Source organism: Rhyacophila brunnea, unplaced genomic scaffold, assembly GCF_057557595.1.
Source record: "Rhyacophila brunnea isolate RB1 unplaced genomic scaffold, BYU_Rbru_1.0 scaffold_10, whole genome shotgun sequence".
In the NCBI taxonomy this organism is placed as follows: Eukaryota; Metazoa; Arthropoda; class Insecta; order Trichoptera; family Rhyacophilidae; genus Rhyacophila; species Rhyacophila brunnea.
In genome coordinates, this window is record NW_028232752.1 from 32,756,374 (window position 1) to 32,776,627 (window position 20,254).

The window sequence follows — 20,254 nt, forward strand, 5'->3', positions numbered from 1 at the left end:
AAAAATGTCAACTCTGTTATTTTTAGGAGCGCGAAAATAATTCACCGCAACTTTATTGGAAAGTCTTCGGAAAAACAAATTTAGGTATAATAATTCACGCGCCTTTTCAACGGTAGCGCACATTTTCCTTTCACAAAACCAAACACGGGGAAAGTTATTTTTATCTCACCTGAATTCCACAAAGCTCTTTATTCGGAATTTAATTTACAATTATATGCGACGGCGATATCACATAATAGACACGATCAAATCGAGAAAAACTAACGCACTTGTAAGATTCTACTCGCAAACTGTCTCAGCTGGCAGCGAATAAAAAAAAATGCTGGCGAGATATCTGTGACGTCACGTTCATGCCATTGAATGCAGAGGCGATGCAAGGATTTATTATTCCACATTATTTAGATATTCATACAATATTTCAAAACATCATATTATAATCAGGTTGGTACTAACGTTCCCTCTGTGTGCGGATCATCAACGCATCTGAGCAGTGGCGTAACTAGGGTTGGTATCTCCCGGTGCGGTAAATTTTCAACCCCCCCCCCCCCCCCCTACAAACACATCCATACAATTTTGTCATTAAAACTTATATTTTCAAGGTATTTATTCTTTTCGTATACAAAATTAAAATCTGGCAAAGGAAATTTTCTTTTACAATATTTTTGTGCGAGGACTGTGCGGGGGATGAAAACATGTGGCGGACACATTTTGGTAGGTGTGACAGGGAACATTGGTCGGTACCTACTTTTTTTTCTCTTTTTAGTAGATATTTTCACCAGTGGCCCCGTAACCCGCCATAACTCATCACGTCTCCGCATTCACTATGTGGGCGTATACCATGGCGTGAAGAATGTTAGGCGCCGTTTAAATTGTGCTAAGAGGGCGACCTTGTTTAGCGTACACTAAAGTGTGCGTGATTCCTATTATGATGTAATCTATTATGACTAAGCCTCACTGAGAAGAGACCCACTCGCCAGATCTGATAATTTATTTATTTTTCCAATGTGTGTTTGGACCCAGATCTTGGACCTAATAGGTTGAGTAAGTGGCTACCTAACATCATTTCTCGTAAAATAATAACTGTTAATAAAGCCCTTCGTATATCTGATTAATAACAGTAGTGTCACAAAAGAATAACATGAAATTGGTGAATAACTATGAATTAGGTAGGCAACTGATTTCGAGATCTCTTTTAATATTTTTTGAAAATAAAATTCACTTACTAAGCTTTGATACATTTCATTAAATTCCATAAAGATAGTCCCACAAACTTATCTGTAGTCAGGGTTCGAAATGGACCGGGTGCATGAAATCACCGAGATTATCACTCCGTCTTGTGGATATATTATTCATTTGACCATCTGAGCTGTCACACCAAATGTATAAAAATAAATGACTCATCACTAGAGGTATATTATTTTTTCATAAATAACTGGATCCAGTATGAGTGAAATATAATAAAAAATATGAAATATTTTTTTTTACCATGTCCAATCCTTTTTTTTTTTTGACCATGCCGATCCTAATAGGATCATATGGGCCTCCACAGAGTAGAGGTTTGTATTAACAGATTTTGTTTTTTACGAGAAATGGATGTCAGCCACTTGCTCAACCTATTAGGTCCATACCCTGACTCACACACAATCTGAAAAACAATATGTGTACTTGCCAGACCCAGGATTCGAACCTGAGACCCACAGCGTGATAGTCCAACGCTTATGCCGCGCGGCCACCGTGGGTGTCAGACCTAAGATCATAATATTATGGGCCTCCACAGAGTGAAGGTTATATTAACAGATTTTTGTTTTTACAAGAATTGGATGTTAACCACTTGCTCAACTATAGGCCTATACTCTGGATTCAAATATACATTTAAAAAGAATGAATTCTCCATATCCGGAATTCGAACCCGGGACTCACAACATTACCAGGTCGGCCATCGTAGAATTATCGAATAAGGGAATCTCTTAAACTCCGTCACTTTATATAGGTTCCGGTTCTGTTTCAGGGTTCTCAAGAATAGGATTCCTATTCCAATTCCCGTCCCAGTATCAAGATTCTCACCGTTCAACGGTTTGGTTCTGTTTTATTCCCAAATCTGGCTCCGCAATGAAGCAGAAATTTTTATTTATTTAAGTAATAAATATTTTACAATATTTTCATTATTTAAGCTTTAAGAAAATGTTTTGTTAATTATATAAAAAAAATACAATACTTTATGTAATGCATGAAATTTGCCAAACTTTATGCATTACAATCATTACATGGCCATAAAGTTTGCCATATTGTTTAGATGAGGGCACTAAAATGTCTGAAGATGGCCCTGATTGACTTTTGCTTTTTACCTAGTGAATGATAAATTATTAAAATAGGTAGTTAATTACACCAGTTTGATAACCTACTTAGTAAGAAAATATCAGGGCCTGTATTGCAACATTTCATTATATATTTAGGTTCTTTAATTTAGTCGTCAATTCTGCAATACTTGATAATAATTATTATTGTGGCCATATACGTGGATTTGGATGTTATTTTTTCTCCGCCAGTTTATAAGCTTATAAACTGTCATTAAAACAATCAAGATATTCTAAAAAAACTCAATAGGTATGTATGTGAGCAATGCTTGATAACTTTTGTGTCAGGGGGTCCTATAGATCGTAAACCAAAATTAGGGGATTGTAAAATTGAACGAGTTGTGAAATTTTATATTTTCAATAACAATAACGAGAATATTAAATAATATACTATTATAACCAATGTAGAAAAATCATTTTAAAATCCTTAGATGATACTGCGCGTCGACTTCCATATTATGCTGCGTGTACATTATCACTATCTGGCATCACTGTCAGATGGTGCCTCTGTATGTATAATCAATTTTAACTATAACAAAAACCAAATCGTGAACGCGATTGCAGTCACAAAATGATAGACCACTCGCTCAACATATTAAGGCCGCCAAGCTGTGGGACGGAACCATATAACAAAATAAAAATGTGAAGCCAGTCATCATAAACTAAGAACTTGAAGCAAGATTTGCCTTATGACTTAATGACAAACAGACCATGAAAGATAAGAAATACAAAGCCTTCAGAATGTCCTCAAATATTATGATACATAATATTATGCAACTATTGAAAATAACATAATATTCTTTAACACGTGTTTATCCCATATTTCTCCATACTGAAGAATTAAACCTCGGTTCAGTCTCACCCAGAAGGCAACTCACTTCCGACAATTTTTGGACTCTCTGGTCTAAACACGTTAATAACAATATGCTAGACCCGGAATTTGAACCTGAGACTGACTACTTCACAAGCGGACACGTTATCACTTCTCCATCGCGGGCGGGCACTTTTCATTAGCCTTGGTTAATCAGCTTAAATTTAATATTAAACATGTCAATCTCCGTACAAGATTTTTCTAAAACAATATCTCTAGGTATCGAATCTCAAAGTTAATTTTACCACGTTTTTATTAGCTCGTATTCTTGTTTGTCCAGTACAAATTTTTTCTTGTTCGTCCAAGATTTGTATTGGACGATTGAAGATTTTTAACCAACTTCCCGACTAGCTAGACATTTGAAACTTTTAGAATATATCAAAACACAATGGACAAAGCATTCTTTTAATACTTTTAGGTATCTTTAAGCAGAATTGAATTCATTTTCAGTTAATTTTGTTTTGTACGGAAAGTTATTTCGGAAAAAAATCGTAAAAAGTAAAACACTATTATTGATTGCTAAGGGGTCCTAGCAACTAAATTATAAATATATATACGTGCGTTACTATGGAAATCAATATTAAATGTCAAAATAACATTTCGGTATTCTATATTTATTCAGTATTTCTATCAAGTACAAAAAAAAGTATTTATTAATACATAAAATTGTCAAGTTTATATGATTCAACAGAAAATTTAAAAACGTGGTATATAAAAAGTTCTTTTTATCTTATAATTATTTATTATAAAAACAACATAAATTTACTCAATTACCTTTTGATTATTAAAATTCTGGATTTTGGAAAAATAAGGACATGTTTGATCAAATTACATTATAAAAAAAACAATAAAACAAAGGTTTGAATTTCATAATTTTATTAAAATTCACTCGACACCAACATTTAATAATAGACCAAAGATGGACAAACAAGTAAAATGAGCCAGAATTAAATACAATAAAAATTAGGGAGTTTCAGTAATAATAATATTATTTCCACACAAAGTTCGTTAATAAACCTAAGTAGAATATTATTTATATTACGCACTTATCCGACAAATTATCAATTGTAGATACTTGTAGACACTGTAAAAAATAATTCTCGATTTTGTAGATTTTAATCAAAGGATAGGATAGGGTTGCAATATGAAATAATAGGATACAAAAGGATGACACAATCATCACAACCAATGTATGAGCAGAGAACTGGCAACACCAAAATCAATCCAATTTCGAGTCGCACAATACTTATACAGCTTTATAATTTTAAAATATTGCATATGCCTGATTTTCATTTTCCTTAATATTTAATACAAATATTTGTACCTTATTCAAATTACACATAGTGACAATGGCTTTTTTTGTGTGAATGAGATCCAAAATAAAAATCTTGTGAAAAATAGGCTTAAAACACACAGGAAAGTTTGCTTATGTCATTAATCATCAAATTGTTGGTTATGTTATTGTGTCACATGTTTACAGTTAATCGGAATTGCTTTTTGGTATATATATTCTTTATATATTTTATTAGGTCCAAATGACCCTAACAGTATGAAATACTTCTATAATACATTCATCTGAAGTGTAAAAATAGTCTTTATATAATAAAAATTATGACGTAAATTTAATATATCCATATTTTTATAATGTATATATATATATATTATAAAGTATTTCATATAGAGAGACAAGAACCTGAAATATTCAACACGGCAATATTGCTGCGTGTGCAAAGCGAATTCCAAAATTCAACTATAAATAAGATATTAATCGTTAATGACCGATTTTTTTTGAAATCATTTCTTTCTTTAACCTAACTAGCCATCTACAATTGTCTATCTATAATTCTATTGACACATTCAACTTACATTAATTTATCACTAGAATAATAAAGAACATTACGAATCTCGGTGAATGAAAATATTTTCCACGAGAAAGAGAAATAAATTTAGTCTATTGATAAATTGTTAACAGGAGAGGTGGTATATATTGCAAACTTGACAAAAAAAAGTGTATTATTGGTAGACCGCAAAATCTTTAACGTGAGACCTGGCGGCGGCGCTCGTGTTGTATCTTGTCTATGGTTTTCGATTTCGAAGTATTGTAAGTACTGAAACGCGAGATGAGGGGATCTAGTTCTCCAAGCCGCCGCCTATCACCGTAAAGATTTTGCACTATAGGTACCTAGTTGTTTTTAGTGTAAGTATACTGTATAATAATCGAGATAATGTAAAGTCTTATTAACATGCAGTGAGAATGATTAAAAAATACATTCAAAATTTCCAAACACAAAACACGATAATAGAGAGATCATTTCATCAGTACCTATAACTAAATCTAACGCTAAAAATGTTTGCGACATCAATAAACAAACGAAACATTTCCATTATGCAAAGATACTCATCCTATACTAGATAGTACGAAAAAATATTACATTTAAACGTTTCTAAATAAACATAAGTATAATATAGAATATTTATATATTATATTATTATGTATCTCTACATGTATATGTATATATTTTGAATTATTCATTATTGAAACACTTGATGACGTCTTCTTTTCTCAAAATAGAGTAGATGGTGATGATGATGATGATGTATGTAGAAACATTGAGTCAATAAGCATTAGAGGCACTGTTATGTTCAAAATGGCTTCCAACGAACCTCACCAATCTCACAATGCTAAAATTACTAGCATCATGATTAATTTTCACGACACAAAACATGAAATAATTATTATGGAAAATCGTTAAAATATAGTATATATTTACTGACATCGAATACACGCCATTTTATACCTAAATATTCTTAAAAATAACTGAGTAGCGTGCGTTTAAAAATGTTTAAATGATTGCCATACAATTCCTTGTAATAATAATTATAAATTCATAGATATATTTGAAAGAGTAATATTTCACTTTTATTGCTTTTTACACGTAAATAAACACTAGAGCCGAAGCGTTTCAATATATTCTAAAAAGAGGTACAATTTATTTCACAAACATTAGATCAAGTAATTTTTGTGCCTAGCCAAAAAGCGGTGACTGCACTTCAAACAAGCAATTTCATCGGCCAACTGCCCTTACAAACTCTACTAATGATAATGCAGCTCATTTGACATAGCTTTAAAGGATAGCTTTAATTTGGGAAATGTACACAATATATAATATATAATATACAATTATTTGTTTTTTAAGACTAGCAAGAGGACGTTGAGAGCCATTTTTTCGTCATATATTAACTTTATGGATCGAAACAATTTTGTCAATGTTAATGAAAAATAGATTAAGCCTAAATTTTATCTTACCTTACCTAAAATAAAATAATAATCAGCTCTTATTCCTCTCATGAAAGATAGAAACTTGTGAATCGTCGCCACAACTTCTAATAAAATGTTAAATCTATGTTAATTAAAAGTCCTTTGACATAAATGTAACTAGAATAATATTATTTATTACCAATCTGTAGAATTTATTCATGGTTATTGACAGTACTTCAAAATAGTTCATTCCAATATTTTTACGATTCATGCTTTTGTTTATTTTTTTACCATTCTGGAATGTTAGAATATTCTATTTTGAAAATAGAGCAAATCAAATAAAGTAAATAAACCATAAACAATTTCTACAGATTGCACGGAACCGTGAATGCCTAAAAACCCTAATATTATGAATATTCTTATACCAAAGACAAAGAAAGATGTGTGATATGTACATTAACTACTGAATGCAATTTTGTGTGAATGGAAAACAATCAAAAATACTGTCAGAAGTTCACAAATCTGTGCCTTTTTTTTAAATCTAAAACCAGAGATCATGATTCATAACTACAAAAATATACGACTAAACCAGCTGTGGCTTGTGTATTCAGAAATTAGTGACACAATATAAATAATCCATATATGTATATCGATCAACAAATCAACATGGAATTACATACATTCTAATATCGATAATAGTGTTTGTGTCAGTCATCCCAGAACAGACAAGCTGCCAACTGTCGTATACAGAAAAAAAACTATAATTGATCATAAATAATATCTTATCCTAATCGGTGAAATTACCAAAATTGTGATGGTTAATACGTGGTGAAAATTGATGACTATATTGTTGACAAAATTAAATTATTATTCTATTATTTATATGTAATACTAGGGCCTGGTCAAGGCACCGAATTGCAAATCGAACTAATCTAAGTATCGGTGGCACCAAAATTAAGAGCCAAAAGTCTATTTAGGGACAAAACAATCAATATGTTAGTCAGGCAAAGCAGTCTATTTCTTCTATAGTTAATTGTGAAGCATTGAAGATATTGAGCAGGCAAAGTATCGGTGATATAAAACAATGTTGCAACCATAAAAAAATATTACAAAGACTGATCCAATATATTATCTGGACCCGTGTCCTAAGAAGCAACTTCTACTTTTTGACAAAAGCATAGACGGCCGAATGTTGTAAAATGTAGATAGAATGTAAAAATTTGAAACAATTAAATTAGCAAGACATGTTTGATAATCTGAGACATTTTTACTATTGACAGAGAATCAATCCTTTAACCATTAATTTTGGATTCAAAAGTATTGTAAAGTCGCGGTAGACCTTTGAATTCTTTAAAACATATTACTTTCACATGTTAGGTAACTAAATAGTCACCGAAAAAGTTCAGTTGTCCATGCTGCCATCAAAAAGTAGACGTTATTTTATATCGGTACAGGACCACAAATGCTGACCAATCCGATAAAACAATGAAATTTATATTTATAAAAAAATACCACAGATAAAGACAATTCATTTAACCATGAAAATTAGCTTAGAAAACTAATTAAAACAGTTTATTTAATTTCCAATCATGCCATACCGGCGGGAGTAGTAGGTAAAGATATTTACTTATTGGCTTAGTTTCCGCATATATTATGTACTGTGGCATTCATGAAAAAAAAAAATCATTATTATCTTTGGCTGGACTGTTACCGCGTAAGCTTTGCAATAATATCTACAACACTCCACATGTGTAAACAATCAAACAAGTACAAATCAATTACCTGCAAATCAAGTAGTGTAATCCTAAAAAAATGACTTAGAAAATAAAAAACAGATAAATATTTATATCCTATTGCTTTAACGGCTATATATAAAGATGTTTGGAAGGCAATTTTCAAATTCCTTTCTTCTTTTAAGGTTAAAGTTAAGACTGTTTCCGAAATGATACTAGATATAAATAAAGTTATTTAAACAACAGCTGATATAATCGCTGTGATAATTATTAATCATGAAAATATTATGCTGACGTTATTTCAACTTAACATATAATCTAATTAATATAATTTGATCGTGCGTCTCATTATTCATTGACAAGGTTCCGAGTCAGTCTGAGCAAATTCAAAACTTCTGTCACTAAGCTATGTTCTAATTAATTTAACGAATTAAACTTACACGCTAGAAGCTTAATGGTAAATTTGAAAAAGTTTTTGATCGATAACACCGTCGATATGGAAAAGAAAAGAATGCATAATATACCAAGGCGAAAATTTTGGTTTTCAATAACGTGGATAACATAATGAATCATTTTATCAAGATAGATGTGCAAAACGGTTTCTCAGCACAACCATCTAAGCACATCCATTGTCAAATTTCCATATAATTTTCCAACCGTGTCCGATCCTAATAGGATCATACAGGCCTCCACGGAGTGGAGGTTTGTATTAACAGATTTTGTTTTTTTTACGAGAAATGGATGTCAGCCACTTGCTCAACCTATTAGGTCCATACTCCGACTCATACACAAATTGAAAAACAATGTGTACTTGCCAGACCCAGGATTCAAACCTGGGACCCACGACGCTATAGGCAGACGCTTAAGCCGCGCGGCCATAGTGGGTCCATATAATGGAAACTGGAAAAATAACCAAAAAATAAATATCAAATGTTTATCGAAAAAATGAATTGGAGGTTCTGGGGTTTAAACGAGTACAGTCGTATACAATAAAAAAAATGTATTACCACATGAGCACATATTTATTAATGCATTAAACAAAATTCAAACATCTAACTGCTTTGTACAAAAGTATATAAGCATTTTATTCTCTACATTGGAGAATATCCCATGGACATTTTGTATAAAAATTTGCGATTATTTTCATGGCAATTGTATATAATTTAAATGTTCGGATTAATAATTCTCCTTCAAACACAAAAGACAAAGAGATATTAATGTTTTAATTGAATAGTAATAAATGATCATTTGAGAACAACATTTCGCTTGCAAAATGTTAAAAACAGTTACAGTAAAACCCCGTTGATTCGATTTCAACAGGACCTAAAATCAAAAAAAAAATTATGAATTACGAAATACAAAAAATACAAAATGTATAGTAAAAAACAGTAAAGCATTGAAATATAAGTAATATTTTATCGCAATTCTGTAACATTGTTTCCATTTTCTTTACAATTCCATTTAGATTAACATCAGTCATAACTTTCATCGAGTTAGTAGAAATAGCTATATCTTTTTTTAAGAATTTTGGCGAGTATTTCCATTTAGTCAATTTCGAATTAACTGTGTTCGTTTTAACGTGGTTTTACTGTATATGGAATTTACAATCGCATATTAAGCTTTAAGTCGATTTACTCAACTCATTAACCAGTGCATTTGTATTGGTTCAACCCTCAGCACCTCGAATCATTATACATCATTCAACTAAGCATTCACAAATCGCACAATCTCATTAGATATTATAATAGCCATGCTACTTTTTAAGATTCAACATTTTAGAAGCTATGAACTTTCGATGGAGGTTTACGTATTAAAATATACATTTGCAGTATTTTAAAATGTAGCTGTCATTAGAACATATTCTAGTAACATGGAATTACTGTACCTATTCTATAGAATGTTTGTCGGTTTTGAATTTGTTTTGTATTGTTAATTAATTCTCCGTGATCCTCTCTCCCATGGGCACATTTAATTAAAGAAGTCGATTTAAACTCGTGGCTTCCTCAGTCTTGGGTAACTGCTCCATAGACATTCCCAGGCGAAAAAATTGCTGATTCTTCGATTAAGCTATTAACCTAATTCTATCATTGTTTGTTCTCATGAATTCCGTATCATATATCTCAATAAAATTATTCATTGTATCAAAAACATAAAATTTGGAGATATAGTACGAACTTTCTATCATTCGAAAATAATATAATGAAAAAGAGCTAATTACAAATAATACTATGAGAAAGACAAGACAGTAATGGCAACAGACAGCCTTACTAAAAAAAATCTAATCAATACTTAATTTTTTTCCAATAAAAATATTATGCCAGTACAATGTTAAAACAAACTCTTGACTTAAAATATCATGCGTTCATAAAATTACCTAGAATTTAAATTATCAACTATATTATATGTATAAACGTGTATAATAATTTTTTTTCATACAATCCATATTTTTTATACAACGAGGTTTCTTACGCTAATAAATTAGGTATATAAGTAAATAAACAAGTTCATTTCATATAATAATATATACACAAAAAATTTGCTTAATAAGATTGTAAAAATACAATTTTAACAATAAAATTCGTGGGGTCAAGGGGGAGATGCGGGACATCAAAATTGAAAAAAAAATAATACTGTGATAACAGAAAATAAATTGAAAAAATACTTAATCCAACATTAATTGAATACGTAAAAATGAATATCGCATTCAAAAAATGTGAAATAATACAAACCACATGGAAAACCATAATATTGTAAATCTTACAACATTTAATCATTCCAAAAGGAGCGGTAAAAAAATCATCCGAATTCAATTATAACATTCCATGTAACTCCACCTATAGAATCAGACACTCTTACTTTCCAAAACTTCCAAATAAAGTTATTTTTCCCTGATTACTTTTATACATTTCAAATGAATGAATAGCACAAGAAATTATTGATAACTAAATTTAGTGTCACTCTAGAAGGTGGATTTCTGGAGTTGGAAGATTTTTGAAAGTAAGCTGACATTCATTGGAGCATAATAAAAAAAAATACTTACATAAAATAAATAAAACCACGTGAATAACATTTACACAAACAATTCCAATATACAACAGAAGTAAAATGAAAAAATATCGCATTAACCACATTTTGTGGGATGGTTAAAATACGTTACAGAATTTAATATTGCACGGACAAAATTCAAGGGAGGACCACCGAAAGGCAAGACAGAGTCAAGGATCGGAATGACGCGGATAATGTGGACGGGCAGGGTCACCCCGCCATATGTCATTCGGACGTCTGCGTCGCGAATTCCACGCGGCTTCGCCATCATGTTGAATGTGATCGACATTTTCGTCGACGCGTTCCATCTCTCCGCGGTCAAACTCGCCATCTCTTCTGTCGTCCACTCTGAACGGATTCCCATCGACACGTTGAAATTGAGGTTCTTCCACAGGGACGTACGGAGGAGGACGATATGAAAGAAATGCTGGACACTCTTGGGGTAAAGGACGCGTCGCCATACGAACAGGTTGCAGTATGTCATAGCTCTGCACATCGTTGTAGAATAGGGCGCAGGGCTGAGGGACCTCGCGGACGCTCTGGCCGTAGACTGGCTCCGCATGAGACATCTGCCGGTTGATGGCGAACTCCATCTGCGCCTGCTGAGAGTGGGGGAGCGGACGCGGGCGTGGGTAGGAAAGAGGGGAGGGGACGGGCACCGCCGGAAGCAAATCAGGGTGAAAGGGGTCTTGGGGAGAGGCTTCAGCGGAGACGGAGGGGCGGGCGAGGGGCGGGTCGGAGGCCGCCTCGCCCTCCGGACACCTTTGTCATTTACCATTAGCCTGCAGTGCTATATTCACCTGCGCCCACAGTTCCTTCTGGCATGACTTTGTTCTGCAAATTATAATAATATTCATGTAGTGTGCATTTCGGAGATTAACAAATACATCCTAAATGGTAGACATAAAATTACTGACATTTGGCAAATACATCAATTATGTGACAGACGTTACTTTATGGAATTATTTGGAACAAAGCAAAATAGTCAAAGCTACACTTTGATAAATTGATTAATGGGAAATGTTCTTTCATACTATACATCTATTCATGCAATTTGTAAAAGTCTTTCATTATATGTAATTGCTTGTTACAATTGAGTTCTTTAGGAAAATATGTAAATAAAGATTGCATTGTTCTCCAATGATAGTGTTTGAAGTAGGTACAGTAAAACCTCGTTAATAAGAACACGGGTAATTCTAAATTCGCTGGAAATCGACATTTTCGCAAAAAAAAACTCCCTTGAACTATTTTCATATAAAACCATACCTTTAATTCGAAATGATTCGAGTCCTGGCATACAAAAATATTCAATAAATCGTAATAAAGTACACTATTTCATGAGCCAGTCATTGAAAATTGTGACAGATTGTTCGTAAAACATCATAAATTACTTATTTTAAGAAGGTAATATAAATAATACTGACATTTTATGACCCATTAACACACACGAAATCGGAAATTTCGTAGGCACATCTATGATCTTAAACAAAATTAATGAAAAGCAAAAAAAAAAAAAATTCTAAATTTTTATATTTATCCCCCATTCATTTCATATTTTTCGAATTTTTTTTCGATTTTCGGTCCCGTGGAATTCGCATTAACAAGGTTTTACTGCATAACCTTTTCCTGTAAGCCGAAAATCACTATCTATCCAATTTCTAACAGATCTGCTCATGTCATTATGAAAATTACATAAGTAAATTTATAAATGAGAACATCACTAATATAAATAGTACATACTAGCAGAACAGACATTTAAACCTAATAATTTAATATAAACATAATATATGAAAAGATTTTCTTTACTGTGTAATCAACTGGTGTTGGGATTGCTACACTATGAATTATGATGGCCAGGAAACTGAGATTATTATTTTAAAGAACAAACAATGACTGTCTAAAGTACCTTACTATTTTGAAATTTTATTACTATGTACTTAATATGCATTAATAATATTATATCAACATTGTAATTTTACAAAAAAAATTTAAATAACCGATGATGCCTTCAGTAAATTATCTCGCTCTGAGGCCGTGATCGACAGGCCGCACATACAAATTTGGCGAGTTATCTTGCCCAACTTTAAACTCAAATTACTAGCCATTGTCGATGATTTGCATAATCTAAAATATTAAACACACAGTAACATCTGTTTGAATAATTATGAAACACTAAGTAGCAAATTATCGGTATTATAGCGATTGTAGTAAGAGCTTCGCTCGACATTCAACGTGTGTTTTTAAAAATCTGAGGCCAGTCAGATACCGCCGTAGTAATATCGTGAGGCATAAAAAAGGTTTAAGAATTATTTATTTACATACAAATCCATACAATTTCCATAGTATCAGTTATAATAGAAAAGTTTTCGTTAATTTACTTGAAACTCAAATTCCCATTACAAAAATAAATGTGTTAATCATCAGAATCAATTTGGAATAGAGACTGACAACTATAACTTGGGCTGCAGCAGTTTGGAGAACTAATAGCACGCAAACACACCGGCAATACTCAAATAGTGACACCGATGAAAAGACCACCTCGAGTTTAGAATTCATTCCTTGTTTGAAATGAGAAAGCTCTTTTGACAAATCCTTCATGTCAGTCTAGTAGTTCTTATTGTGTATCATATGTCGAGTTTTATGATGCATGACTTGTTCAAGTAATATTGAAATTGCTCCATATTTAAAAATGGGCATTAGGTATAGTGAATATGCGGCCGGTCGTAAAGTGAAATATAAGTGTACTTATTTATCATAATGCATCAAACAGTATCTACACTGCAAAAATGAATACAAAAACCTACCTGCGAATGCACTGATACCACTCCTTGAATTGAGCCGTGCCTTCCGGGGTGAGCTGTAGAGCTGTCCTGGCCGACACGACCACATTCGTGAACTCGTCATAGTCTGCAGACGTGAGGTGGTACAGCATTTGATGCATGCATTGAATGTACCTAAAGAAGAGAGACATGTTCTACAAATAGGCAATCGATGAGTTACAATGGAATCTACTGTTCTTCAATCAATTGTTTTGCCACAAATACCGTTCATTTAAGTCTGAGAAGAATCAGTTAAGACCCCAAATTCCAAATGTATCCAATTGGAATGGTCTTGCTTGATTCCAATTGTATACATTTGGAATCAAGTAAGACCTACATTGACGCACCACAGATCGATCTGCAGTGCCGTGTCATAGCAACGTAGTAATCATGACACAGGTTGCCTAGTTGATAAAGTACATTTACCAGAATCTGATGGATGAGGGTTCAAGTCCAGCTCTGTACCTATATTAAAAAGGTATTCGGAATTATGTATGTTCAATAATAAATGTTACATTCCTAAATCTTGTGAATTGTTCATTCAAAACAAAACAAAGTATTTTGTAATTAAAAGTATTATCCTTTGTTCCGCATTCATTCTTTTCCCTAAAGACTTTGGACAATAACTAAATTGAGACATACATATAAACATTTTCTATCGTAACACTTTTAGGATTTCTTTATGTTTTTACTAAGGTTGAGTGGTGTGTAATGAAAATAGTGACTATAAATTCTTTTTTATAGCTGCCATCTTTGGTGACCCGTTTGGATGTTTTATTATGTGTGCAAATATTACCTTTTTTCAGTGTCAGTTGGCTCCATCATAATACAATACTCTCTCAGTAATCCACCACCCCAAAAATCAGACAAGTGTCCAATTAGAGAAAGTGGCGGATTGTAGTGCATACATACAAAATATGGTAAAAATTAAAAAAGTTAAAATATATAGTTTTTTTGAGAAATTTATACTAGCAAATTATGGTTTTATTAATCATAATTAAAATCAAGTACAGGCAGACATTTAAAAAAAATCATTTTTTAAAACATCGCGCTGTGGGGTAAAGATATCCTCTTCTCGCTCGCTCACAAGCAAGTGCATTTCTTGCATCACTTGCATCCTGCTCGCACCAGTCACTTTGCTTGTGAGCTAGCTAGGATAGGTTTAGTCTTGCGCAGGAGTGCGTGCAGGCTTGTTGTGTTGTGCGTTTTGCTAATTTTATTCATTTGAAATATTTCACCCTAAAGATTTATAAACAAGAGTGAGAAACGGAAAAACTGCAGTGTTGATACGAACAAAAAGAAATCAAGGACTTATAAACTTCACATGATCGAGACAAAGATGGAAATCTTTGCGGTAAGCAAGCAATAAGCGGTGAATCTTTTGCTTCAGTCGGACATTCGTATGATACAAACAGGTCTACGATATGTTCAATTTTGAAAAATAAAAATAAAATTAAGGAATACGTTCAAAGTTGTGGAAATAAATCTTTAAAGATTGTTTCCAAAAGACACGGCATAGTTATGAATGAAATGGAAAAATCTTTGTCATCATGGATCGATGACCAACATCAAAAAGATGTCCCTCTGAGTATTTCAATTATTCAAGTGAAGGCTCTTAGTTTGCACAAAGATTGGAAGGCTAGATTAAAAGAAGATTCTAACACGATTTTTCAAGCAAGTAACGGTTGGTTTATATTAAATTTACTGGAGAATCGGCTGATGCGGATAAAGATGCTGCAAAAGAATTTATTTCCTCATTATCCAAAATTATTGAAGATGAAGAATATTCCTCTAGCCAAATATTTAATGTAGACGAGACAGGTTTATTTTGAAAAAAAATGCCTAGTCGTACATTCTTATCTAAGGAAGAATCAGTTGCCCCTGGGCATAAACCTTCTAAAAACCGATTGACATTGCTTCTTGGTGGAAACTTAGCTGGTGATTTAAAATTGATGCCAATGTTAATTATTTATCAAGCAGAAAATCCCAGAGCATTGAAAGGGATTGCTTCCAGTTATTTGGAAATCAAATAAAAAAGCCTGGGTTTTCTGCGTTAATATTTACAGATTGGTTCACTTTACATTTTGTGCCAGCAGTTAAGCAATATTGTAATATTAATAATTTACCATTTAAAATAAGAAAAAGAAGAGTGGCAAACAGTTAACTCTTGATAACTTTTTAAGGGAAACACCCGCAAACCCCACTTCAACATGTCTCTTAAACGCCTCTTAAACATCTTATATTTATTTTTTTATTTTTTTCGACCATGTCCGATCCTGATGGAATCATATGGGCCTCTACAGAGTAGAGGTTTGTATTAACAGATTTTGTGTTATGAAATGAAATAGAAATGGATGTTAGCCACTTTCTCAACCTAATAGGTCCATACCCTGACTCACAAACATCTTATATGTACTTGATAAATAAATATTTTAAAATACACACAATTTAAATTTTTTTTTACTTCCCTCTACTTTTGAACATTCAACATTCGCACATCTTTTCAGGAACCAATTACGTGCCAAAGTCGAGGTCCTCCAGTATTTACTAAATTATACATATTTATAAACTAAGTTTATTAACTAAATATTAAACAGTAAATCACTTAACACAACCGGTTGTTCAGTGAGGCAGATATTCTTGAATGGCAAAGAATTCCTGGCTTTCCCTATGACCAAAAGCTTCATTTTGTGTGTCCCGGTTGCATTGGAGCGCGGCATAATTGTGATGCAGTCCTTGGGCACTTTCCTCCCTGGTACATTACTTTCTTCGCGACGAATGTACGTTTATGAAGGAGAAGTCTCCAAAATAAGCCCGTCTCATCTGCGTTGTATACTTGTACGCGGCGGACTACTGAATTTGACAATCGAATACTGGTGAATTATAGAGCTTGATTTTGTGCTTTCAACTAGTAAAAATAACGGCGGATTATAGTAATTGTCGGGTAATCGAGCGGCGGATTACTGAGAGTACTGTATATTGATTTTCCATACAGCAGGGTTTCTTCACTTAGGATAAGTTGTGCCCCAAAATTGGGTCACTCAACATATTGAGTAGATCACAGAACATTTTCACAATAACAATAACTTTGAGATAATAAGTATGATATATTGCTAATGTACAAACACCATTTTGAAAATGCTAGTTAGTTTTTGGAAAAAAACTTTCAAGTGAAAGAGCTAAAAAAAACCTCCGATTCTATTCTGGACAGAATTTTGAACTTGGGCCGAAAATTTATCATGTTGAATTTGACATAAATTTTTACTGTATATCTCTATTTTATTCCTCGTTAGGGACTCATGATTTGATAATATATTCATATCTTACATTTGCTGGCACTTCTGCACCAACGGTGAGAGAGCTCCCCTCAAGTGTTGCATAAAGAGGGCCTGATTGTTCCTGGAGAGATAGTGCGCCGATTCCATGGCCAGATCGTATAGAATGAAGGGGCTGACGACTGAGTTGACGGCGCACAGGCAGAACTGATGCAGGTAATGTGTACCCAACTTCTTCGAAACCCTCAGTAGCCATTTCACATTTTCACCATACGGCGGAGCTCTGCAAATACGCATTTACACTTTTATCGAAGGTTTATTAGCGTCATTACATTGCATCAGAATAACTTAATGTTTAGTGTAATAGATATCGCAGGCATCTAGTGACGGAATTACGAGACAAGCGACTAAATTCAATTTATGGAAACATCTATGACATAACAAAGCTGAAGGAAACAATATAAACTGATTTATAAAAAAAGATTTTAATCTTATTACAAGCATTTTCGTTCCAATGCTGAGCGAGCATATGTGAATTCCCAATGTAGAGATTATATAACAATCTTTTTACGAGGAATGGTTGTTAGCCATTCGCCCAAACCATTGAATACTTGCTATGGGTTTAACACATCAAAAAACAATGTTTTTCCAACTGCGGGACCTAACCCGTGGCCCATGGCTTCATAGACAGGCACTTCACCAAGTATGACACCGTGGGTTCATTATTAATTGTTCCTGACAATATTAATTGAACAACTCACTACATAAATTAGAAACTGTAATAATATGATTTAATTATCTATATCACTTTTCCATAGATAAAAAGGATTACAAGATAAACCATTGTTTTAAAAGACCTTTGTTCCAAAACAATAAGAAATTATCGGTTTTAGATACATTTTTGTTTTCAATTTTCAGTAATATTGCCTTGACTTGATCGAGTGAATTTAGTAGCCGGAGATCAAGTTGCCAACAAATACAAGCTTTTGTTCATGTCGACTTCCGGCGACCGCTGACAAAAGAATTGTATTATACATAATCATAAGTCTCATAATTCTGTCACTGGATGTCTCTAGTACTCTCATTGCAATGTTTTAATAACATAATGTATATAATATTTTGTTTCAGTTTGATATTCACAAAAGCTGTGATCATTTTTTTTAATTCTCAAAAAAATCTATAAAATGACATAATTTATATAATATGAAAGTACAGTCGAACTTGATTATTCTTATTACGATCACGGAAATAGCGAGATCTCGGATGTAATGAGGAAACATTCGTTGACATTTTAGTTTATGATTTTCTCCATACATTTATTCACTTTTATAACGAGCTACTTCTCAGGTATACCGAGCAAAACTGTTAGTGTCGATTGTTTAAAAACAACATTTTCGACCCTAAACAACAAAATCAGACCGGGAGTTAACTAGACCGATGCCGCCAGGATCGGATTACGTTTATGACACTAGTTAAGTGTCTAAGTACCTAATTGGTGTTTTCGCCGACAACATTGAAAAAGTACCACGCATATGGTTGAAATTGCATGTAAAAAATCCAAGCTTTGTAAAGTCAGTAGGTACCTACCAGCGCCGGCAGCTCAGAACTAATTCATTACAATAAACAACTTCTTTTGTAGTTTATGAATGCCATGCTTGTTTCGGGGATTTATACGATTTTTATGTTCTATGCTTAAATAGAATGTGGCGCGAAAAATGTTATATAACGATAATATAACGGGTAACGCTTATATCCATCTTATTTGTAATAACCAAGTTCGACTGTAGTATGTATGTAGGTTATTGAAGAAAATAAAATTTTAGTGCAATAATATGTCATATTGATGACCATGTCCGATCCTAATAAGATCATATGGGCCTCCACAAGGTGGAGGTTTGTATTAACAGGTGTTGTTTTTATGAGAAATGGATGTCAGCCACTTGTTCAACTTATTAGGTCCATACTCTGACTCATACACAAATTATTGAAAACAATATGTGTACTTGTCAGACCCAGGATTCGAGCATGGGACCCACGACGCTATAGGCATATTACAGTATATGTACATAGTATTTAAACATTTTATACCATTAAAATTCAAATTTAATTACATCATCATTTTAAATATTATTACCCATCAGGTCTAATGAGAAAATTATGAAGAAGAAGAAATAGAAGTGTAAACAATGGTCATTTTAATTTTAATTCACGGATGACTGGTGAAATCATTTATTTGCCTATTTCTACTATGATTCAGAATATAAAGAAAACATGAAAGGAAAACAAATGAGGGGCAAGTAAGAGGAGAACCAAAATAAATAAACAATGAAAAGTGGGCAGAATGGGTATGATGAATCGTGATGGTGGTCACCTAAGCAGATACCTGCTGTACTTGTTCTGGGGGCGGTCGTCGTGCACGCGGCGCGCCTGTGCCTCCAACGCCAACATGCCTACGCGGTATGCGGACAGCAGCGCCCTCACTTGACCCGAGCCGTACTGGTGTGGCCGCACGGGTGGGGCACGTGGCCGCACTGTACCCGGGAATAAGTACCGGATGCCCGACACCGGCACCGGAACAGGCACAGGAACAGGGGCGTAAGGGACGGGAACCGGTGCAGCGTAAACCTGCAACAAAAATAAATCTCAGTCGAAGACTCCATTTCGCTAATGCTCTAATCGTACGAGCAAACTTAACGATAGTCAACCTCAAATAAAAAATACACACAACGGTTCAGGTAGCAGTTGGATCGTTTGGTGAGAGGTGTAGATAGGCTATTAAAATTCGGCATAAATAGTACACACTAAACTTTGTCAGTCATACTTATTTTGTCTTCATTGAACTAGGAGTACACGACCTAATGCCTTCTTCCGATAATTTCAGCTGTTCTCAGTAATCTT

General features: G+C 33.4%; 2 protein-coding genes across 2 annotated transcripts in view; both read right to left on the reverse strand.

Moving 5' to 3' along the window:
- The window catches only part of LOC147079096 (alanine--glyoxylate aminotransferase 2-like), a 40,894-nt gene extending 40,599 nt beyond the window's left edge, over window positions 1-295 (reverse strand). The window contains exon 1 of the mRNA XM_085953384.1: window positions 170-295. The gene's annotated coding sequence lies outside the window, so the exon portion shown is untranslated. The remainder of the gene's footprint in view (window positions 1-169) is intronic.
- An 11,666-nt stretch (window positions 296-11,961) lies between these two features.
- Dora (zinc finger SWIM domain-containing dorado) overlaps window positions 11,962-20,254 on the reverse strand; it is a 46,098-nt gene continuing 37,805 nt past the window's right edge. Inside the window, exons 17-20 of the mRNA XM_085953431.1 lie at window positions 19,740-19,981; window positions 17,409-17,639; window positions 14,067-14,216; window positions 11,962-12,096 (exon numbers count right to left, since the gene is read on the reverse strand). Coding sequence (XP_085809557.1) covers window positions 12,030-12,096; window positions 14,067-14,216; window positions 17,409-17,639; window positions 19,740-19,981 — 690 coding nt within the window. The 3' untranslated portion in view covers window positions 11,962-12,029. The remainder of the gene's footprint in view (window positions 12,097-14,066; window positions 14,217-17,408; window positions 17,640-19,739; window positions 19,982-20,254) is intronic.